General features: G+C 56.9%; 2 protein-coding genes across 3 annotated transcripts in view; one reads left to right on the top strand and one right to left on the bottom strand.

The window, feature by feature from the left end:
• Positions 1-5,344, top strand: part of ACBD6 (acyl-CoA binding domain containing 6) — a 91,743-nt gene extending 86,399 nt beyond the window's left edge. Inside the window, exons 7-8 of one of the 2 annotated variants that reach the window (XM_076339689.1) lie at positions 461-491; positions 4,712-5,344. In XM_076339689.1, coding sequence (XP_076195804.1) covers positions 461-491; positions 4,712-4,866 — 186 coding nt within the window. In that variant the 3' untranslated portion in view covers positions 4,867-5,344. The remainder of the gene's footprint in view (positions 1-460; positions 492-4,711) is intronic. The other variant, XM_076339691.1, reaches the window with a different exon arrangement.
• A 4,614-nt stretch (positions 5,345-9,958) lies between these two features.
• On the bottom strand, positions 9,959-22,029 carry LHX4 (LIM homeobox 4). The gene is made up of 6 exons (XM_076338184.1): positions 21,766-22,029; positions 14,857-15,028; positions 11,354-11,556; positions 10,973-11,127; positions 10,447-10,618; positions 9,959-10,356 (listed from the first exon to the last, which is right to left on the bottom strand). Exons 1-6 carry the CDS (start codon positions 21,839-21,841, stop codon positions 9,959-9,961), a joined length of 1,176 nt encoding a protein of 391 aa, XP_076194299.1. The 5' UTR covers positions 21,842-22,029.
• Between the last annotated feature and the right edge of the window lie 1,055 nt (positions 22,030-23,084).

Here is a 23,084-nt window from a genome sequence, read left to right as displayed (position 1 = left end):
TTTCCCCTGTGTGCTCCCTTGTGCTGAAGAGTGCAGCACACTGAGCTGTGCCAGCGTCCCGGTGCTTTACCCTTCTCTCGAGTAGCTAGCCAAGGCTGGGCTTGCACAGAAGCGTCTTGCACTACAGCATCAAGATTAGCGAGGGTCCCAAAGTAAAGCCATAGGACTGAAATCCTTCATTTTTATGGGCTGGAAGTGATAACGCTATGAACTGAATTATACTCATGTCATGACGTGATCCATGCACGCTTATGCATGGATAGGTATTGATTATCCATCAATATGGATTGATGGTGGATGATGATTCAAAGCCTGGCTGCCAGGTAGCTGGGTGTCCTGGGCTGTTTATCTAGTCAATTAAAATATTGCTGGGATTCAGCTTATTTCTTTAAAACTGGGATTTACTTGTATCCCCACAACGTTACCTATACCTCTAAAATCAAGTCTCTCTCTTTTTCAGGATGGGGAAGGCCAGACTGCACTCCATTACGGTAAGCTGCCTTTCAGCTTGGGTTTTCCCTCTTAACAGGATGGATTTGCAGCTGGAGTAAATGGTCTACATACAGAAAGCAAATTTCAGCAGAAATATGAGCAGGGAAGCTGGATTTGATTAACCAGCGGCTACCTCCACTGGCAAATCCCAGCATGGTATGAATAGGAGCCCTGAGAGAAGCAGCGAGGAAGGCTGCTGTCCTCCCTTTGTTCTCCTCTGCAAATTTAACCTTAAAGCCTTCCTTTTCCCCCAATTAATGATGCACTTTCTGCAGAGTTTGTCCTGTGCGCCTGTCTGTCTTCAGGACACAGTTGTGCTACCTCCAGACCCGGGAGTGGCTCTGGTTAGCGGATGCTAAGTCCCTTAGCCATCGGGGGGTTGAGAGGAGGGTCTGTAGTGGCTTTAACAGGTTACGCAGGTAAGGGGACGAGCAAGATGGCCTTCACTTCCACGTGTCCTGGTGACAAACCTGTTTGATCGCAGCTGAGAGAGCAGCAGCTTCTCTACTACCAAAACCAGCAGAGTGAAGTTACAGTTTGTGTCCCTCCTACAATTACATGCTAATTAGATACGCGATTTTATAGCAATCTTTTTAATTGAAAGATTGTTCTATCTCCAAATGAGAAAAATAGAGACTAAAGTGACACATGCGGTGCTGATGTGCGGGGAATAGGAAAAAAGTATCGATTTAATCTCTGTCATAATTTTTTCCAAAATTAAGACATACCCAGTTATTATTTTATACTCTCTTGATGCCTGTCACTGTGTAATTAAGAGCATACTTGTCATTCTGAAGTGTTTGTGTCTTTTTCTCTCTTATGATCTCTCCACAAGGACATTAGCAGGATGGCAAAATTGCTTTGCAGACCATCAGTCCAAGACACAGCATTTGGATCTGGATCTAAACTACTAGATTCCAGGGCCCCCGAGCCGAGACTGTAATTACAATAATGTGTGATTTCTCCCCATGTGATCTTTCCTGTAGGATACTTTATTTTTCAAATTCTTATCATTCCGACTGAAGTAGCAAATCTCTTGCTTAGTGCTGCAGTGTCCGCAGAATGACAGTACTCAATACCACGTTGCCTCTTTCTCTGCCCAGCTCATTCTACATATTGGGCTTTCTCTCTCCCGGGGAGATGCTTTCCCGTGCTCCCAACTCTGGCACTGACATCTGCCTACCGAGGAGTACACAGTGGATTGTAGTAGGTTGTGCAAAAGCGTAGCATGTGTGTAAGTTATCCAAGAGCACCTGCTTCAAGCAAGTCCAATATGTGAAAGTAAAGGATGGATGCATCACCTCAATGTAAATTATTTGCAGGTGGATTCCTCTGGCTGGTGGCTGAAGCTGGTTGTTTAACACAAGCAAACAAATGTAACTGATTTAATTAACATTATTTCAGAAAGAGTTTCTCTGATCCACCCTGCCAGCTCAGATGTTTCAATAATGACAGTTTGCCAGGGTTTTTTTCCCAAATGTTTTAAGTGTTAAAATTTTTTCTTCCCCTTGAGTGTTATCACAGCTCCCCTCCCTGTAAGTCATCTTTGGGGAAGCCTCTCTGGGTCACTGGCACACAGGTCTGGTGTGCCCGCGGGTGCCCCGCTGTCGCTGGCTGACCATCACTGCACCCAGGCTGTCCTCATTCCCTTACTTAGCTGATCTGGTCATAAATCACCCCGATCTTGAAAACAGCTTGTTAAATGAGTGAATGGTTTTGATTCAAGTGGCTATTTGCCTGAAACTAGAACTCACTGAAAATCTCACGATCTCGGTAAGCGCTTCATAACCAAGCCGTTAATTGCAGCAGAGAGGCATGAGAGCTCGTCTGAAAACTGTCTCTGGCGACGCTGAGCAGAGCAGTGCCTTTACAAGACCTTCCCTTTTGTTAGAGGCTGTTCAGGGAAGGGTTAAATCCAGTGAGCGAGGCCAGCAAGACAGCCACTGCTTTTAGGGTGTCTCCATCCCTTTTTATGAGCCAGCGTGGCCTGACAGCTGTCCTTGTGGTGACAGCTCTCCTGATTACAGCCGGTATCAAACTGCATCCTGCGGCGGGTTATAAATCCTGCCTCCTTCCGATCGGCGCTGACCCCGGGTTTAATCGGAGGTTAAGTGGAGGCCAGCCGGCAGCGCAGTCCGAAGGCACCGGCTCGCCGGTGGGACCCACCACCAGACCAGCTCTCCGCCGGGCGCTGAGGCTGGAGGCAGTGGTCGGTGCCATGTTGATCGGTATGAGCACGGTCTCCCCGCTAAACGGCCCGTTAGTCTTCAGCTCCTCTCCATCCATCCATCCACCCACCCTCCGGGAATACTAAAATCATTGCCACTGCCTCTCCCAGAGGAAATCAAGGCTTCTCCGAGCACTTGTGGCCACGTGGCCACAGAGTGGGCAGGCTCTGTATCCTCATGGGCGCTCTGGCTTCCCTGCAAAGCACCATCTGTTCAGCTCTTTCTGTGCCGTGGCAGGGCAGTGGGAGGGGACGCTGGAGGGAAAATAAATAATAAAAAAAAAAAAAAGAAATTCATCATCTGAACCCTGAGGATTAATGGAGTCGAAGGGCGAACTGCGCTGAATGGAAATTCATCTTCACCCGTGCCAGTGTCAGGGCTGCCACTCCAGCCCTTGACAAATCGAGGGTCCCAGGGTGCGATAAATCCAGCAGCTGTGCTTCTCCCCAGGGATGTCCCCGGCCCATTCGGGGACATGGGCTGTGCCCGCCAGCGGCACCAGACAAGGAAGCCACCTTTCCCCATGCAGGCACCAGGTCCCCGCCCCCAGGAGCTGCGGCTGCAGCTTCCTTGGCACCCCTGGAAGTCTGCTTTCTGCAGGGCTGCTCTGCAGTCACCCCGGGACATGCCCCCCAGCCCTTCAGCTCACCCACACCCCCCACCTGCTTCTTCATCAACCCCTTCCCCCCCTTTTTTCCCCTTTTTTTACGTTTTTCAGTATAAGCTCGAATCACACGTCAAATTTATTTTAATTAAACATTAAACTGCTTGTCCCTTTAGGTCAGTAGAAAACTGCAGAGTAATGCAAAAGACACTCGAATTACTACATTTAACGGCAAAAAAGAGTTAGTTGGTTACGCTGTAAAAGCGCCTGAAATATAATTCAAAGCAGTTGCTACCAATGCAAGAGGAAGCTGCCGGCTTCGCGGTCTCGTAAGGCATGTTGGGGATGAGGCAGTTTTCAGCTTCACTAGGATCTGCGTTGCACAGGCTTAAAGGAAAATCCAGGGACTGGGAATTCTGCTGATATCAGCCAAGCCCAGCTCTTCAGTGCTAAGAGTTTGCCTGGTTCTTTTTTTTTTTTTTTTAACATTGTTAGGCAAGGTTGGAGAGGGAGCTGGAAGCTGCCAGGCTGTCCTCGGGACAGGGAAGAGCTCAGGTCAAACTTGATTCTGTCTTGGCAGAGTAAATCGGGGTTGAAAAAATAGTTGCTTGCAGACATATGGGTTAGAAATAACAGCAGTGTGCCATTACTGGCTGTCCATGGGCACAGGCATGTGCCCCTGGAGCTGGTGCTCAGGGAAAGTCCAGCCAGAAGCTAAAAACTATCCAAATTTTCTGCAAGGAGAAATGATGGATGAAAGCAGGGAGCGAGGCAGTACTGATGATGTCCTGCCTGGGACATGCTGCCTGTGGAGACCTGGGAGGTTCAGAAGGCAGGTGAGGGGCAGGGGTTTATAAATGTGTTATAAATTATAAATGCATTATAAATTCTGGGTACAAAAGCAGGCAGGGAAGGCTTTCCCAGGCAGCACTTTGGGGTTCCCTGCGGTGCTGCAGTAGTACTCGGGGCCCTTCCCGGGGCCTGTCTCCAGTCTTGGAGCATTAGCCGAACTGTGCCCAGGCACCCTGTGCATCATCCCAGGTGATGCCCTGCAAACCACCCAGCTCCCAGTGGCACCGTGGCTGGGCTGCGGGCTCAGGGGTGATGGCTGCACCAGTAACACCCTCTCAGGACTGCTGACTTTTCATTGCTTTCACTCTGTCTTTTCTCTTTCCTTTGCACTATTAAATCCAAAGGCAAGTAATACATTGAGTACCAAACACTGCCCCGACAAATGATCTGCTCCGCCTGGCCAGGTGCTGAGACGGCGTTTCCTGCCTCTGGCACATGCATGGGAAGTGGCCAGCTATAGCGCCGCTCCAGAAACATCCATCACTGCCGCCTCAGGTCAGGATCCCCAGACTAACCCTTCTCTTTCTCCCTCCAGCTGCTGCCTGCGAGTTTTTGGACATCGTGGAGCTGCTGCTGAAGTCAGGCGCTGACCCCACACTCCGGGACCAGGAGGGCTGCCTGCCGGAGGAGGTGACAGACTGTAAAGCCATCACTTCAGCTCTGCAGCAGCACACCGCTGGCAAGACCTAATCCCGCGATGACGCATGGCGGGGAGGACAGAGACACTCCACAATAACCCCCCTTCTCTTCCCCCGCTGCCCTCCGAAACGCCTTGGGGGTTGGAAGGGGAGCTTTTAGAGCACAGGGTCTGGCTGGGCTCTCCAGCACAAGGGCCGGCTGGCCGAGCACGTATCCTGGGCAGGATGGGATCAGGGTTTTGCATGCTCTGACATTTATCAGTATTTGGGGGGGAGGGAGTGAGGGAGGGGAGCGAGGGCCTAGAGAAGGTCCCAAGTATTGTTTTAATGTATTAAACACAAGTATTGCATTGGATGTCTCACCAGAGCAGCCTGTGCTGACTGGTCGGCTCCTCCGTGGGGAGGGGAGGGCTGCTGGGCCAGGTGAGATGCTCATCTCTCCCGTTTGGGTTGAGTTTTGGTTGGTTTTTTTTTTTTTTTCCTGGGTCCAAACAAAACATTATAAATAAAAGAAAAGCACAGTGTTGGGACGGAGCCTCTGCGTGTTTGTCTTGCAGGGATTGGCTTGATTCCTTGGAAACAGTAAGGATGGGAGGCAGCACAGAGCTGTTGTAGCCCTTGGAAAGCTCTGCTCAAGCTCTCGTCCTGGGGAGAGAGGGCTACAAAAGCCAGCGGGGTCATACAGCTGTTTGTCCATCCCTCTAGTTCTCACCTAACATACGTAAGACAAGTGCTTTACGGCTAACCAACCTCTCCAAGCTGAGAGGACTTTTACCACGTCACACAACCGCTTTGCTGAATTAAACAGCATTAAAACCCCACCTCCGTCAGCAGCTCCAGGTCCTCCTGTTGCCTGCTGGTCCCTGGGGTGGCTTGTTCAGGGATGGGGTTTTGTAAGAGCTGGGCACGGACATAAACCTACACTCACCCTGTCACCCCTGTGGGCCTGTCTTGGATACTTCATGGTCCTCTCAGCTGGCCAAATACCCAGAACAATGGGAAATTTGTGGCGATACCTCAGGTGCCGGAGTGAGGTGGGATGGGTGCGGGGCTTTCTGCATTCTCATCGGGATCCCCCCTGGGCTGTGCCGGTGGGTTGGCCGTGGTCCAGGGGAGCTGCCAGGGATGGGTTTGTGCTTTGGGCTAACTCCTGGCTGGGAGGGAGGCTGCTGCATTGGGTGGCAGAGGAGGCCGCCGCTTCCCTGCGGGGCATTGCCATGCTGCTTGCTTTTCCCCAAATGAGATTTACAGCCTGGGGGGAGCGTAGGAAATCTCCATTGCTGTGACGGCAAGCTACTTGCCATTCAGTCCTTTCTGCAGTGCATCCAGCCTCAGGAAAATAAATGGGAACGTTCCCTCCATTAAGGACTGGCTGAGCAGGAGGCACACGTGGGTTTTGGCCCCGATGGCGGCTTCTGGCTTCTGCCAGCTTTTGCTAACGCTGATGAAGTTTGCTGCACTGGCTTAAACGCCGCCAGCAGCCGAAGCACCACCATGATATGGCTCACACACGCAAGGCACGGGGCAGGCTCGGTGGTGGGGATGAAGTGGCTTGGGCCAGTTAACGGGCTGTACAGGCCCTTATATTGACCACGTCAACTTATTTTCCATTAACTTAATATTGGAGGGGTCTGATGGGCTGGGGAGCTGCAGTGGTGGTCTCCATGTTTTTGGAAAAAAAACAGGGCTTTTCGGGGCTTTTTCTGAAGTCAGTAGGAAATGAGCCTGAAGCCTGCTCCCTCTCAGCCTCCCAAAAAAACCTGCCTCCTAGCTGGAGCATGGATGGCAAAAATAAAATACATCTTGTGTATCTGTTTGCAGCCCCTCTGTGTTGAGGGGTGCTTTTGCTGCCCAGTTGTGACAAGGGGCTGGTGAAACGAGCTGGCAACAGGCAGGCAGGGATCTTGGATGCAGAGATGCATGAGGCAAGCTGCTGATAAACATTAACGCTGTGCAACAAATGCCAGGTTTCAACATTTAGGGGCCCTGCCAGTCCCTGTGGGGCAATGCTTATTTGATGGAAGCAACGCAACAGCCCCCTGACCCTCGAGCAAGGACCCACAATGGCTTCTGCTCTCCCTCACCATGACAAGAGGACCCGCAGGCAGGTCGCATCACAGCCACAGTGCACAGTCAAAATGCAATGGGTGCCAACAGCAACACCAGTCACTTTTGCATCCGGATGCGGATGAAGCAAAGATGCCAACCCCAGTGCTGGGGTGCTACGTACGGAGCTGCTCCGCTGGCTTTGGGATGGGGACATGGTGGCATCAAGGTTAGGGACAAGCGAGGCCACCCTTGTGCGGTGCCACAGTGCACAACCACTGCCTGGCTTGATAGACATGCTGGGTAACAAAAAAAAAATCTCTCTTAAAGCAGGGATGAAAAGCAGTAGCCACGATGCCCGTGCTTTCAGAGAGCACATGTGGGGGCTGAGCGCTCAGCCCTGGAGATGTTTATAGCACTTTAGGTCTGTTTGTGAGGTTGGAGCCTTTCCAAAAAGAAAAACAGGGAAGGGGAGGGGGGGGGAACCAAACAAGAAAGACATATATCATTGTTTATAATCTGCTTTATTCAGCCAAACCTTTCCCCAGCAGCCTTGCGGATTGCTGTTTAAATCCCTCGGTGCCTTTAACTACCGATACAGAAAGTGGTTAATGTGCATTCGGCCTAAGCTTGGCATCTACTCCAGGAAATCACTTTAATTGAGAAGCATTAAATGTTAAAATGATTAAAATATAGAAAGCCAACACACCAGTGCCCATGGAGGGGCTTGGCCCCCACTCCCCCGGCATGGCTCTTCCATCTCACCTGCGCCTGCTGAGTGCTGCAGTGGTATGGCTGGGCAACGGCAGTGGGTGCCCACAGTCCCCCCGGTGCCAGCTTTGGCGGCGGCGAGGGGACCGCGGGCACCCACTGCCGCCGGTGCGTGGTAGCAGGAAAGCTGCGGGCATCTTGGGGTGCCATGTGGCAAGGCTGGAGATGCCCACCCCAAACTCACCCACCTCTCCATGCCCGCAAAAAGCCAGGGCATGATAACTGGTGTCACTTGTCCCATCCAGGGATGCCGGCTCCTCCAGCCGGACCAGTCCCAGGGGATCCCGACCCCCCAAACAGCCGATGGTGCAGGAGCAGGCAATGCTGATGGTGGCCGCTGCCATCCCATTGAGGAAGAAAATCCCGAAGACAGCAGCTGCTAAAGAGCATCCCGAGTTTATTTGACATCGCTTTCTCTTGAGGCGAGGGGGTGACCGTACACATCTCATGCCAACGCACAGGAGGCAGGGTACAAAAGCAACGCCCTGGGCCCGAGTTTGGGAGGACTGGGGGATACTTTCTCCCCAAAGACATGGCAATAAATAAGGTTTTATTCTTTGAAATTTTTTATTATTATTTTTGTTGGGTTTTACTTTTTCCTTCCCCCAACCCCCCTCCCCCCCAGGAAACAAGACTCTCACTTTCTGGAACTGTACAAAATTTACACAGCGAAGGGAGTGGGGAGTGTTTGGCCTTGTCAAAGGGAGATGGAGAGCAGTGGGCCCAGCCCTCCCTGTCCCCCTCCCCGCCAGCCACCTGTGGTGCCCAGCGAGGCTTGGCACAAAGCAGCACCCAAGGCTGGGGGGGGGCACATGGGTGCAGCTGGGGCAACTCCTGCAGCACCAACACACCCAGCCGGGGGGGGCAAGGAGGGACAGGGACGTACCAGTGATGTGCTTTCTTGTGTGGCATTTTTTTTTCATTTTCATTTTTATTCTTTTCTCCCCTTTGCTTTCAGAGACCCCCTGGCCTCCAGCAGCAGCTGGCTAACCAGATCTGCCACCAGCCCTCCCTGAAGGGCAGCCTGGGATCATCAGCTTCACCCCCAGAGCCGGGGGGATGGCGGGGACCCGCGGACAGGGAAACCCCACGGGACCAGGGCAGAGCCGGGCAGCGAGCGTGGAGCTGGATTTTATCCATTGGGCTGAGTGCCTTCAGCCTGGAGAGGGTGGGGGTGTGCGAGCTGTGCCAGGGGAGATGCGCAGGTGGCCGTCACAAGCCCAGTGATGTGGGTTTTGAGAAAGGAGCTGGTGCTGGGTGGGCCCAGCCGGGAGGAGATCCCATGGGGCTCGCGGAGTGTGCCAAAACCACCCGGATCCTCCCCAGCCGTCTGCACCCGCCCTCAGTTCTGTTGGCCCCACAGTGCTGCAGGAGGTGGGCAGCTGATGTCAGGGGTCTCACCTGCCCTGTCCCCTCCAGTTCCCACCATGTGGGTGCTTCTGCAGCTAATGAAATGTCCTTTTTCCCCCTCTTTTGGGGGGAAATTTTTGCAATACCCTCAGAGCAAACACTCCCCACCTCTCCTGCCCACCCTTCCCCAGCACTTGCAGTGGCTCCTCTCCGCGTGCCAGCCCCAAGCATCCCGGCTGGCCCCGCCACAGCCCAGCTTGGCCCTTGGGCATCTCAGGCTGCAGGCTTTTTTTTTTTTTTTTTTCTTTTTTAATTCCTCCCTGCTGCGTGACCAAGGTAAAACCCGCAGTGATGCACTGTAAGCACTCCTGCGCACCCGGGGATAAATCACAGCCCCGCAGCCGCCGCACAAGAGCTCCGCTCCCACTGCGCCAGGAGCGGGCAGCATCGCCCCCAGGCAGCAGGGCAATGGCCCTGCCTGGACAGGTCCCCGGCCTTGCTAAAATAAACCCTTCTACAATATAGACTTTTCTTTCTGCTGAGGCTCCGGGCAGCGCCAAGTCACATTTCAACTCCGTATCGAAAAATAACTCTTGAAAATAGCAGCGGTGCTGGGCAGGAGTGGTGTGGGGCTGGTACAGGCACCGGGACAGACTCTGACATCCCTGATTGTCCTTCCCTCCCGCTGGCTCGCACTGTCACACATCCCGCCGTGCCCCAGCCCTACGCCAGGGTCCTCGCCGTGCGTCCCATGTGCCGACACCTCTCTTGTGCTTACACCCAAAGGCATCCGTGCCCCCCGCCCTGGGCACAGCCGCCCCCGGTCATCGCCGATGCTGCCCCCCCCCTCCCTCCAGCCCTCCGAGGCTGATTCCCATGAGATATCCTGGAAAGGTCAATCGCCAGCGGGTGCCCTCGGTGCTGCGCTTGCTGCCTGGGGGGGAGCAAGGGGGGCCGGGGCGGGGGGCTAGCGGCACTTAGAAAGGGGGGTGATCCATGTCATCCAGCCAGGAGGCCGGGCTGGTGGGAAAGTCTGGGTACCCGACGCTGCTCCCTGTGGAGATGTCGGAGGTGGGCCCCCCCCCGGCCATGGCCCGCAGCGTCTGACTCACCCCCTGCGCTCCGTGGGCCACCAGCCCCAGGCTGCCGTCCATGGCATAGTCCAGCCCGTTGAGCAAGGGCGGGTGGGATGGCAGGGAGGAGATGGAGGACGGCGACTGGGGGAGGCCGTAGGGACTGCCGTCCCGCAAGTCCTGGTACGACTGTCCTGTCCCCTCCATGGAGAAGCTGCCGTTCAGCAACTGTCCGCCTGCCACGTCCCCCACGGTGCTGTAAACCCTGTTGGTATGGCTGAGCTCGGAGAGGATCTGGTCTTCTGCCGGGGAGAGGAGGGAGAGCAGAGGGGGGGGGTCAGCGCAGGGGGGAGCCCCGCGGCCCCCCCGCCCCGTGCCGGCACCCTGCTCACCGCGGAAGCTGAGCTCACTGTCGCTGACGCCGCAGTCCTCGGCCGAGCTCTCCTTCTCCAGCTTGCCGCCCCCACGGCTCCGCTTGACGCTCTTGTAAAACTGCCCCCAGCGATGCCGCCCCGCGTCCTTCTTCAGCCGCTTCTCCTTGGCCCGGCGGTTCTGGAACCACACCTGGGGAGAAATGGGGAACTCGATGGCACACTGACACCCCTGCATGCCAGCACCCCTGCAACCCAGCACCTCCTCAGCCCAACACGCCAGCACCCACGCACCCCAGCAAGCCAGCACCCTGGCACACCAGCACCCTAGAATGTCTGCATTCTGGCACGCCAGCACCCCTGCAACCCTGCATGCCAACACTCCTGCAACCCAGCACCCCAGCAGCCCTGCAACCCAGCTCCCAGGCATCCGTGCCACCCCAATACCCCCGCAGCCCCAATACCCCTGCAGCCCAGCACCCCAGTGGGACCCCTGTGTCCCCCTTCGCTAGGGGCAAGGCGGAGAGGGGCATCCTGGTGGCCTCACCTGCACGACCCTCATGTCGAGACCTGTCTCAGAAGAGAGTTGCTCCCGCACGTGCCGGGCAGGCTTGGGGGAGTTTTTGTAGGCGTTCTTCAGCGTCTCCAGCTGCTTGGCAGTGATGGTGGTCCGGGGACGCTTAGCGCCCGCCTCGGAGTCATCTGCAAGAGAAGGAGCCGGTACCAGCCCCAACCGCAGCAGCATGAGCAACCCCGAACCGCCAGCCCACGCCGCTGGGGAAAAGCTCCCCAAAACCAGCTGCCCCAGAGCCCACAGCGACACCTTCCCACAGGTACAATGCCAGCGATGTGACCCATGGCCACACCATGGGCTTTTCCCCAGCCCTCGGTGTGGTGTCCCACCTCATAGCCCTTTCGGGGTGCCTACCGTTCTGCTTGGCGGTCTCGTAGTCCTCCTTGCAGACCAGCCGCCCATCCTCCATCAGATAGAACTCGTCGCCCGTGGCCAGCTGCCGGCTGCAGATGATGCAGGCGAAGCAGTGGAGGTGGTAGACGAAGTCCTGGGCTTTGCGGACCACCTGGGTAGGGGGGATGCCCTGCTGGCACGCCGTGCATTTGGTCCCAAAACGCCTGCAAGGAGAAGTGGCGACCCTGAGCCCCCTGGTGAGGTGGGCTTTGCCTGAGACGGGGTGGGGACCAGGAGACAGGGCAGAGTTTAAACCAGCAATCAACCTAATTATGCATGACACTTCACACGGCAGGGGTTTATCTTCTTCAGTGTGAAAGACCAGCCTAATGGAGCTGAGGAAGGTTTGATTTTAATGGTTCTTTTAACTAATGCTTATAGGCTGCCTGATTTTTCCCTGCAAGGACAGTACATATTTCATCCACATTAATACCAAATAAATTAATTACACCGCCCCGCTAGCATGATGAATCCCAGATTAATGCAGAATGATGGGGCTCTTACACCATAATGACAGCCCGACAGGTGCATCAGGTGGGCCAGCTTAGGGTAGGCATGGGCCCAAGCAAGCCTGCCAGCACGGCTGCAAGGAGCGTGCAAGAAGTGTGCAAGAAGCGTGGGAGGAGCATGCAAGAATGGGACAAGAAGTGTGCAAGAAGTGTGGAAGCAGCATGCAAGGAGCGTGCAAGTGCCATGTAAGAATGGTGCAAGAACTGTGGATGGTGCATGCAAGAAGTGTGCAAGGAGCGTATGTCTCACCCAGCAGCCCCCGCAGATCGCAGGCACTCTGCTGCAGAGAGCCTGGGGTACCCATCGCGCCGGGTGCGCCTGTGTGGGTGCAGCCCAGGCTGTGGCAGGGTGCGGTTGCCCTATGCAGACATGAAGGCTAACACCCGGATAATGCCTGGATAACACCCAGTGTAAACAGAATTAACGGCATGAGGGCAATCCATGCCACGAGGTGGTGGCAGCACAGGAGAAAATAAAAAATAAGTGGACATTCCACTGGTGTTTTCAGCAACAGATGCTTTGAGATTGACATGGGGCAGATCCCCACCTCCCACCAGCACCACAAGGGCTCTGCTGCGTGTCCCCTGCTCCCCCCAGCACGCCTAAACACCCCATCAGTGGGGTGCCAGAACCCCACAGAGCCATCCTGGCATTGCAGCAGCAACCCAGGCAGCAAAGCTATCAGAATAAATCTGCCCCCTGTGCCTTAAACAGACCCATCTGCTTCAAAGGAGGCAGCCCAGGAAAACACAAGCCCTTTGGCCCCCAGCCGCAAGGCTGCAAGGGCAGGTGGTGGCGTTTGGGGGTGCCCACGGGGTACAGCCACCCCGGGCACCTCTCGCTGCCCCCCCGAGGGGCATGCAAAATCACCCTGTGAGCCCCGCGGCTGCCCGTGCCCTCACGCCATCCAGAAAGCCAGGGCACGGCCACCAAAGCTGGGTCCCTGAGACTGTCCCTGAGTCACGCAGGTGTCACCCAGGGACGGGCGGCGAGCACTGGGCATGAGTAGCGCTGGCACAATTTCAGCAGCTGCCCAAAGGGGTGTTGGGAAGCAGAAGGCGAGGAAGGAAAACCTGTTTTGTCTCATTTTCTGGGCTTGTATCCTACAGGGAGAGTCCCCAGACATCTGCTGGGGAGACCTCAGCTCTCCCAGAGTCAGCTGGGAGGGAGGGTGGGATGGGAGATGGAGGGAGGGAGGCAGGGAAGGAGGGAACGGAGGGATGAGATGGGAGATGGAGGGCTAGGAGAGGGAGGGAGGGAGGGAGGGAGGGAGGGAGGGAATGGAGAGAGGGATGGAGGGAATGGAGGGAGGGAGGGAGGGATAGGACAGGCAGACAGACGATGCTTTTCTGTGCCCAAGGCTGAGCCAGTGCACACTCTGCAGCCCCCATCCTTCCTCTGCCCATCCACACCCCCCTCACATAACACTATTAAAGCCATTTTAACACCCCCCCCCAGCATCCCGGAGTGTTTCCGCACCACCCTGGGGACGGCCAGACCCAGGACAGAGCTGCCTGTAGCCGGGGACCAAGAGCTGCAATTTGGGGGAGGGAAAAAAAGATGAAAATCAAAAAATCTGGTCTTTTTGGAAGTGCCTCCTGAATTGCAAACCTGCCTCTGAAGTTGGCCTTAAATCCTCACGTCCTCTGCAGGTTACCTACCCCAAAATCAATGAGCAGTTGAAATAAAGGTGAGATGAGAGCCTGAGTGAGCGCCGAGATGCTATTGATTGGCACCAAATAATCCAGGCAGGACCTCATCTAAGAAAGTCGCTGATCTTTCAACTCTAATTAACATTGATTATCCGCACCTTTTGGGCGACTATTTAAATGATTTGGAGATTAATAGGCTGGAAAATATCAGAAGTGAAGTGTTATTACCCAGGCTGTAGCGGCTGCTTTGACCGTTGCACACTCCCCAGCTGGGAAGGAGAAATTCAAGATGCGTCTTTGGCCCTGATGGCTGGCGGGGGGGGGACGTAGGAGGCCTGAGAGCCCAGGGATGGGCAGGCAGGGAAAGTCCTGCCCCGGGATTAGTGCGGGGCGTAATCGCCATCGGTTGGTTTAGCCGGCCGGCTGGCAGCGGGGGATGATGGGGAGAGCCAGCGCAGCCGGGGACGAGCAGGAGACGATGGCGTGGGGAGGCGGCTCCGGTCCCCCAGGTGCGGCAGCTGCTTTTCAGCCGGGTCCCATCACCTGCACCCGGGCAGTAAAAAGCACCCACTGGCCAGGATCAGGCCCTTCTCCCCACAGGAGGTGTAAAGCAGCACCCCTCCACTTCACGGCGATTCACCACCAGTAAAGCTGTGCCCAGCCCCGGTGCAACACCCTCTGCCATCCCTTGGGAAGGCTCCCAGATTTCGCCAGCATCCCCGCTGAAAAGTCCATTTTTAACAGGAAACGGGTTGTCCTGTCCCGCGGGAGCAGGGAAACGCCGAGGCTGGGGCATCGCACAGCTCAGAGGCAGCTGCCAACGAAATCAAATGAGGTTTTTACACTACCAGGAGCAAAAAAAGGATAGGGAAAAAAAAAAAGGTGAAAAGATGAAGGGAGAGAAACGACATCAGCAAACCCCGGCGAGGAAAGCGAGGGGCTCGGGCAGGAGCAGGCAGCACTGCCGCTGCCTTGCATGGGTTTCTCCTGCCCTCTAGCTCCGAGCGGAGCCGGGGCCACTGCCGAACCACCACAGCTCGCCTTCCCACGAGGGTTTGAAACCAGCACAGGGGAGGGACGGGAGAATCAGAGCAATTTGGGTCTTTCAGAAGGTTAAATCCCAACAAAGAGCATCCAGCCTGCGGCAGCTATAAAGCACCAACATTTCCTTTATTTCCACAACAAAAAAAAAAAGGAAGATAGATGAAGATTTTGGAGAAATTGCACTTAAATGTGTGTTTGCCTGCTTGGCGGGCAGGGAGACGCCGCTTTCAGGGACCTGTGCCCCCGAGTGGTACTCACTTGAAGAAGTCCTCCTTACAGTAGACACTGCCGGCCCGGGAGAAGCAGCGGTCGGCCAGCTGCATCTGGCAGTCGGCGCACTTGAGGCAGGAGCTGTGCCAGTGCCGGTCCAGGACCTTGAGGATGAACTTGTCCAGGATGTGCTGGTTGCAGCCTGCGCACTGGGGGATCTCTGGGCGGGGGGCAGAGAGATGGAGACAAGAGCAGCGTCAGCCACCGCAGCCCCCCTCGCCGCTGCGGTGCTCCCACCTGGCCGGCACAGCTGGTGCTTTGTGGGGTGAGGAGCTGCCACCCCTCGCCTTGCCGGTATCCCGGCACATCTTCATTTGCAAACCTTCACCAAAACCCTCCGGGATAGCAGAGCCCACAGCTCCGCCGGCTCCTCCATGCACAGACACACACGTGATGCTTTTCCCTTCTGCACCCCATTTTTCAGGCCACGTCCTGCTCCCTGCCACCTGTTTCCCCACCTGCCTCTCACTCCCTCTGGGATGGCATCCCGCAACCCCCAACCAGGGACACGGCTTGTTACTCCCCGTGGCCACCCCTGTCCCCCAAGGGCCAGGCTGCCAGGTGACCCAGGGGTTCACCTATGTGGTCCCAGCTGTGACCCAGGGGTACAGGACACCAACCACCTCCGCCCCACCTGCAGAGGCTTTTTCAACATGGGCAAATGTCTCTTCCCCTCTGCTCCCGCTGCATCCCGAGGACCATGAGCCACCCATGCCAGCCATGCTGGCCTCACCAGCAGCTGCCCAGTGTCCCTCTCCCTGCAGCGCCAGGGCACTGGGTGACTGCATCCCCCACGGTCCAACACCCCTTTGGACCCTGGTTTTCCTGTGACAGGGGCAGCGGGTTTCTGCCCACTTTCTCCCATCCAGCCGGGGTGTTACAGACCCCTGCTACTGAAAACGGCTGGAAAACGTCGGCTGAAGCAAAGCCACGCTGGAGCACAGCGGCAGGGAGAGTGAGTCCAGCCCCATCCAGCCCCCCCCCTACAGCACCCATGCTGTGGGAGGATGCTTGGAGAAGGAGGGCTTTTCCTAAGACAAGATGTATACCCGGCCATTCAGACTCCTATACAGTGTCTGCCTATAGATGGACAGCTTCTATAGATCTGGAGAGCTGGATATTTATCTCTCTCTCTATGTGCCCATAGTTGAGAATAAACGGGAGGTGCTGTAAAAGTCTGCAGGAGAAGATTGCCCGGTAAAAGCCAGGCACATCACGCTGACACGCACACATGAAAGAAGATTGATTGGGGTGGGGGGGGACATGCCCGTAGCTGGAGCATAAGAGCAGGAGAGATGTTTATGCATAAGGGCTGCCTCCCTCTCCTGCGGCTGACAGTAAACAGCGCGGGGGGGGGGGGGTGTAATTTTTTTTTTTTTTTATGCTGCTACAGGTGCTGGGGAGGCTTAGGAGTGGCCCAGCTGAGTGACTCCTTTACTGACCTGCGGTAAAATTAGCCCCCGCGCCCAGCGGCTGGGCACAGCCGGGCTGCAAAGGGACAAGGGACAGGGAGGGCGGGAGGAACCTGCCCCCGCGCTCGCCCTCGGGGCCCGCTCCCCCCGCGCCGCCCGGCGATGCCGCCTGCTCCGAGGGGGTCGGGAGCCTCCCTGCCCGGGCCGGGGGTGTGCCTGGGGGGGCTCGGCGACGGGGAGAGAGGGGGGACCTCCTGTACGCTGGCCTGGGTGCTACCGGGAGGGGAAAAAAAGGTGAAAAAAAAAAAAAAGGAAAAAGGAAAAGAAAAAAGAAAAAAGAAAAAGAGAAAAAAGAAAAAGAAAAAAGAAAAAGAAAAAAGAAAAAGGAAAAAGAAAAAAGAAAAAGAAAAAAGAAAAAGAAAAAAGAAAAAGAAAAAAGAAAAAGAAAAAAGAAAAAGAAAAAAGAAAAAGAAAAAAGATAAAAAAGAAAGAGAAAAAGGAAAAGAGAAAAAGGAAAAGGGAAAAAGGAAAAAGGGAAAAAGGAAAAAGGAAAAAAGAAAAAGGAAAAAAGAAAAAGGAAAAAGGAAAAAGGAAAAAGGAAAAAAGAAAAAGGAAAAAAGAAAAAGGAAAAAAGAAAAAGGAAAAAAGGGGGGAAGAGGAAAGAAAGGGAGGGGAAAGAGGAAGGAAAGGGAGGGGAAAGAGGAAGGAAAGGGGGGAAGAGGAAGGAAAGAAGGACGAAAAGAGGAAGGAAAGAAAGGGGGGGAAGAGGAAGGAAAGAAGGGGGGAAGAGGAAAAGAGCACAGGAGAAAATCGTATTGTTACAGCCTTCAACAACATTACTTAAAAATACTTCGGGGTACTGACACATATCTCAAGTGAAGGCAGCTTATTTTATCATTCACAAGGTTAGATAGTTACAATCCCAGTGCCCTTCAGACCATATTTATTGCTGGCGTTTAAGCCCGTGTCGCATTAACAACAGTAGAATAAATAAATTTTTTAAAAATGTATCTACAGCTTCCATAGGTCCCTCTTCCCCTTCTTGCTCTGAAAACACCTGGGTTCTTTGCTCCCCGCCCCAGTGTGCTGCTGAGAACAGCACCAGGGTTGCAGATCGGCATTAGCCACATTTTCCACATTTCATTTGTTAAACCTGTCTCAGAGCAATGTGAAAGCCGTTGGCACAGACGATGGCACGCAGCACGGCATCAGCCCCGAGAGGAGGTACGTTTGGTGGTACTGCAAAGTAAATCTTTCTCATTTATTTCATAAACACGTATGCACGTTTATGAAATGTTTTATGAAATAAATGGTTATTTATATAAACATGTATATACATATATATACACATACTCACATGTATATATACGTATATGTACGTACTCACAAGCTAACAAACACAGCTTTCTCCTTCTTAGAGGCAGCAACACAGCTTAATTTCAACAAGCAACCAGCTGCAGCAGATAATACAATATCTTCCTCCAAATTCCCGGAGAAATTTTTTATTTTTTTTTTTTTTTTTAACAAGAGACCTATTTTTTGCTTCCGATCTGTCCGTAGATGTACGGCACCAACCAAACGCACACGGGTCCGTGTGTGCACACACAGATGTGCAGAACTCGCATCGACTTGGCTGCTCTCCCCTGCGCATAACAACAATGACAATAATAAAAAAAAAAAAAGGGGGGGCAGCTGCCGGGGTACCAGGAGATGGCCCAGTCAACCCACTGGTTTGCCCGGCGCACGCAGAGAGAAAAATATCTTAAATACAACCCCCTGCGCTCTGCTTTGTGCTTTGCAACGGAGGTGGCTGCGCCGGGGTCGGATCCACGCTGCCTCCTTGCCCGCGGAAAGCCTCGCGTTTATTTCACTTGTTTTAACTAAATTATTTGATATAATAGGAATAATGTTAATGGCATTACGCGCTCCATCGCTGTCGTTGCCCACCAGCATCTCAGGGCTGGCTCTGCGTGCGGGGTGGTTTGATGTATGCTCCGGCAGGCAGACCGGGGGGGGACACAGCCCCACGGCCCCCTCCCCTCCACCCCGGGGACCACCCCAGGGACGCAGCAGCCCCAATGCAAACGGCTCCCCGGGGGGGCTAAGGCTGGGGGTCACACCCCCCCCGGGGCGATGCGCCCGGGAGGGGGACCGCACAGCTAGCGTGCATCCCTGCCTCCCGCCGGCGGCTGCCCGGGCAGGATTTGGCCGTATCCCCCCCCCAGCACCCTCCCACGCGCCGGGGCACTCGAGTGACGGCCTGACAAGGTGCGCTGAGGTCTGTCCCCGCGCCGCCCGCCAGCAGCGCGGCCGCCGTTACCGTGATTTATTAGCAGCGGGTCCGTCTTTCCATCCCTATCTCTCCCCGACGGAAAAGAAAGAAATAACGACGGAAACGAAACAAACTCGCGGGTGGCCTCAAAAATCCTCCAGACCGCAAAAACCTCCGAACCCGAGGGCGGAGGCGATGCCGGGGCAGCGTTTGGGGAGGATGCGCTCCCAGCGCACCCCGCAGCCCAGCCCCGCCGGCTCCGGACCACGCCGGGCACCGAGTTGGCAAACCACCCCCTTCTTTTGGGTTTTTTGGTTTGTTTTTTTTTTTTTCTTTTAAGGGGAAGGGATCATCACCCGCGGAGAGGAAAGCGCTGCAGAATGGGTGCCACGGCACTGCGGGTGGAAAGCCGGAGCACAAAGGCGGTCCGGTCCCTCGGTACCGGAGCCTGCACCAAACACCCGCCCCAAGGAAAGCGCCAAGTCGGAGACTCCTTAAAAAGACTTTCTGCGGGGAGGAAACCTCATTCCTTCACATGCAAAAACCCCTCCGCTTCATTTCTCTGCAGCGCGCAAACGACTTTCCCAGCGGCGATTAATCAATCCCCCCCCGCGCCAGCCCCTTGGCCAGAGGCTGGCGGCACCCGGGCACGGTTCCCACAGGCTTTGGCAGAAGTTTTTACTTCGGTGAGATTTGCAAAACAATATTCATAAATAATCCTCGGAATTACAGTTTTAACAATCCCGTCTGCAAAGCTGGAGCTGTCAGGGGGAGATTCCCCCAGGCTCGGCTCCCCAAAATCTCGCTGAAGTGGATGCTGTAAGACACGGTCCCTGCTAAAATAAGGAGGCTGGGCAGCGGTTAAATAGAGAGGAAAATCTGCGGTTTAATAGCGATTAGAAATGAAAATGTCAAGTATTTCCATCGCGCACAGGATGAGATATCGAGGTGCTGCTGGGGGTGACCCCGGCGCAGGCAGCGGGGCTGAGTCCCCCTTGGGAAGGTATTCCCTGCCCAGGGGCAATACCCTTTCGCCCCGGGGAGCCGTGCACACGTGCAGCCGGCGCAGGATCGGGCCCCAGCCGTGTAACGCCGTGAAACCCGATGGCGGGGAGCTGGCCGCGGCCGCAGGGCTCGGCGCTGGAGCAGCAGGGGAACTGCAGAGCGATGGAAACTTTTATAGCAGCCCACCCCCACTTATTTTGTTCCTGCCACTAATTTTTGCGCTTAAATAAATAATAATAATAAAATCTCGTTGGATTATTTCCTGATAATTCCTGATATACGTCAGTTAGTACAGAAACGGCAATGTCACGGGCAAGAGAGTTTGGTGGCACCCGGAAGGGCCAAGCCAGGGAGCTTTGCTGGGGCGATTGCTGCTCCAGGGTGATTTAGGCACCTCATTTCTCCTTAAACCGGTAGGGCTTCGGGGCCATAAAAGTGACCCTGCGGCTGGGAACCGGAGGCGTTATTCGGTCGCAGGGGGACGGTCAGGATTCGGCCGTGGTGGGACAGACGCTGGCTGTCCCTGCACCGGCGCAGGCTGTGTGCTCCTGACGCGGATTTTTCTTCCCCTCTGCCGCGGTGAAATACGGTTAAACGTGCCCGCCTGCACCACCACCCCCACACACACACCCCCCCGGGGCCCGGCAACAGGACCGAAACGGGGAATAACGGGGATGGCCCCCCCAAAGCAGGATGGGGACTGGCCGCCAGGAGCGGCGGGCAGCGGCTCGCCCCCCCGGGCAGCAGTGGGCAGGGGCACCGGCTTCACTCCCCGCGGAAACATCCACGGAAAACGAATTACAGCCGGCCGGGGGGGCCGGGGGCCGGTGCGGGGCACGGAACGGCGGGGGAGGCTCCGGGGGGCAGCGGCGAGCGGGGGAGGGGGCAAAGCGCGGCCCGGAGCGGGCAGGCGGCCGGAATGCGCACACCCCCCTACCCGTGTGTGTCCCCCGAAATGCGGCCGGGGCCCCCCGGCACAGCTGCCCGCCCCGGCCGGGCTCTCCCGGGGCTCGGGCCCGTCTCGCCCGCCCCGCCGGGGCTCCCTCCCCTCAACTTTCCGGGCGCCCCGGGGGGATGGGGAGGACAGAGCATCGCCCGGCTCCCCCCAGCGGGCTCCCCCCTCCTCCGAGCCCGCAGGGACGCCCCGGTTCTTGGAAACCGTTTGCAAACGGAGGGGGAAAATTAATATTAATAATAATAATAATTAATAATAATAATAATAATACCCGCGCAGCTCCAGCCCGGGCCGCCCGCCGAGCGCCCCCGCCGCCCGCCCGAGCAGCCCCGGGGACGGGCCGGGGGCGCACCGGGGCACGGCCGCCCCCGCACCGGCCCCGCGCATCCATAGGGGTGTGCGTGCAGGCGGGCTGCCCCCGCGTAGGGCTCGGCCCTATAGAAACGGGGAGGCTGACGGCCCCTATGGCTCACACCCGGCCTGGGCGTCCCGCTGAAACACGCTCGGGTCCATACACCCGCGGGGTCCATCCACCCGCGTGTACACACACATCCACACGTACGTGGGTGCATACACCCCCCAGACGTGCTTATATACGCCTCCACAGCACGCGCGAGCATGTGCTTTCACACGAACACGCTACCTGTAGCTACAGAGCATGTATGTGCACATATAGAGACACGGGTGATTTTTGGATAGGCGCAGACACGGCGGCATCGCTCCGAGCCAAGCCGGGCTCCCCGTCCCGGTAACGCGCACGCACGCCCGTGGGTCCCTTCCCACCGCCGCCGTTCGCCCGTGAGGCGCTGCCTGTCGCGATAAACGATATAAGCGGGGGTTCGTGCGCTGCGGGCCGGGGGTGCGCGGGGGCGGGCGGGGACCGGGGCACCACACACACACACACGTACGCTTGCACACGCACTTGCACACGCACAGCCGGAGCCGCGGCCGCGCCGACCTCCCCGTCGGGGCCGGGTCCGCACGGCTCCGCACGGCTCTCGCCGTCGCCGCTGCCCGCCCGCCCCGGGGCACCGCTCTCCCTTCCGCACCCTCCTAATTTTTACGTCTGTTAACGCTGCTAGACACGGGGAAAAAAATAAAGGGGAGGAAAAAATTACGCCCGGGCGGGAGTGGGAGGCACCTGCCCAGCCCGCAGGGCGCTGCCCCTCCAGCCCCTGCCCGCCCTGCCCCGCCGGCCCGGGGCCGCCTTTGCGGCAGGGAGCGAAGGAGGGAGAAGAGAAAAGCGTCCTTACGTTGCACCGGCACACCGAGGATCTCGGGAAGCCCCTTGACAGCCCCTTCGGCAGCGAGCGCGGAGCTTTGCATCATTTTATTGGCCCGGGGGCGGCGGAGGGGAGAGAAGAGGGGAGGGAGAGATGCGGCCCGGGCCGGCGGAGCCCCGCGGCGGGAGGCAGCGCCGGGTCCCGCGGGCGGTGCCGGTGCCGGTGCCGGTGCCGGTGCCGGCCCGGGCGCGGCGCCGCAGCTGTGCCCGCCAGCGCCGCCCGCCTCCCATTCATTCACCCTGCGGGGAGCGCGCCTGACGTCACCGCCCGCAGGGTGGCGGGGGCGGGCCGGGCCTCCCGCGGCCAATCGCCGCCCGTCCCGCGCCGGCGGGGGCGTGGTCTGATGGTGGGGAGGCGGGGCTTGCGGGCCGGAGGCGGGGCCTGCGGGGAAGGGGCGGGGGCTAGGGGCGCCCCGCGGCCGCGAAGCGCACCGGGGCCAGGCCCGGTCCCCAGCGCCTGGCGCTGTCGCGACATAGTGCCGTCGCGACCGGGGGCGCTGTCCGGTGCCAGGGAGCTCTGTCCGACGGCGCCATTGGTGGGAGAGAGCAAAGAGCCAAAGGCCCCAGTCTCTGCTGTCGGGGCTCAGCGACCTTCTCCTGCTCCATGGGAGGGAGTGGCGAGTCCCCCCTTCGGGCACACAGCCCCAGCCCTGTCCCTCCTGCCGCCGGCAACGGGGGCTCAGCTCTGCAGGCACCTTCCCGGCTCCGGCGGACACCAGCACATCACCAGCCCCTTGCCGCCGCGCCAACATGAGTTATTTCCCAGTGGCTGGTAACCCCCACGGGCAGCCCCAGTGCTGGGCACGACCGCGGCAAGCTCTGCTTCGACAGGGTGCTGTCACGCATCCGTGCCCCAGGGCTCGTCCCACGGAAAGAGCCAACCCAACTCTGCAGTGCTGCAGCATGCCCAGCCTGACAGCTCACCGGCTGCTGTGGCACAAGGGTGGCGATGCCAAAGTCACAGGGCAAAGGGCTAGCGTGACTACAGCTTCCAGAAGGATCCCCACAGGGCTTTGCCGAGGGAAAATCCTGGGGCAACCCAGCCTATGGCACCAGAGCAAAACCAATGCGTCGAGAGGCGGCAGTACCTGGCAGCAAAGGGCCAAGCAAGGAAGCTCACCAAAACGCAGCTGAAGCTAGCTGGAGTGGATGCCTTGAGCATCGCCCTTCCTGATGCTCACCGCGTCCCAGCTGGGGGACAACAGTGTCAAATGGCCCCAATGTGCTGTGACATCCCGCTCTGCCCAGCTAATGGGGGCTTAGAGCGCTGAGCCTGCCTGAGCAGGGTGA

Source organism: Aptenodytes patagonicus, chromosome 5 (genome assembly GCF_965638725.1).
Source record: "Aptenodytes patagonicus chromosome 5, bAptPat1.pri.cur, whole genome shotgun sequence".
Taxonomy (NCBI): Eukaryota; Metazoa; Chordata; class Aves; order Sphenisciformes; family Spheniscidae; genus Aptenodytes; species Aptenodytes patagonicus.
This window is presented reverse-complemented; position numbering and strand designations above follow the sequence as displayed.

What these genes read in the sequence shown, in the direction of transcription:
- LHX4 (XM_076338184.1), bottom strand. Translation starts at nt 21,841, where the DNA reads ATGATGCAAAGCTCCGCGCTCGCTGCCGAAGGGGCTGTCAAGGGGCTT. An exon ending in CGAGACCGCCAAGCAGAACG is followed by an intron (nt 11,128 to 11,353) that starts GTAGGCACCCCG and finishes CTTCTCTTGCAG; the next exon opens with ATGACTCCGAGGCGGGCGCT. An exon ending in CAGTGAGCTCAGCTTCCGCG is followed by an intron (nt 10,357 to 10,446) that starts GTGAGCAGGGTG and finishes TCTCCCCGGCAG; the next exon opens with AAGACCAGATCCTCTCCGAG.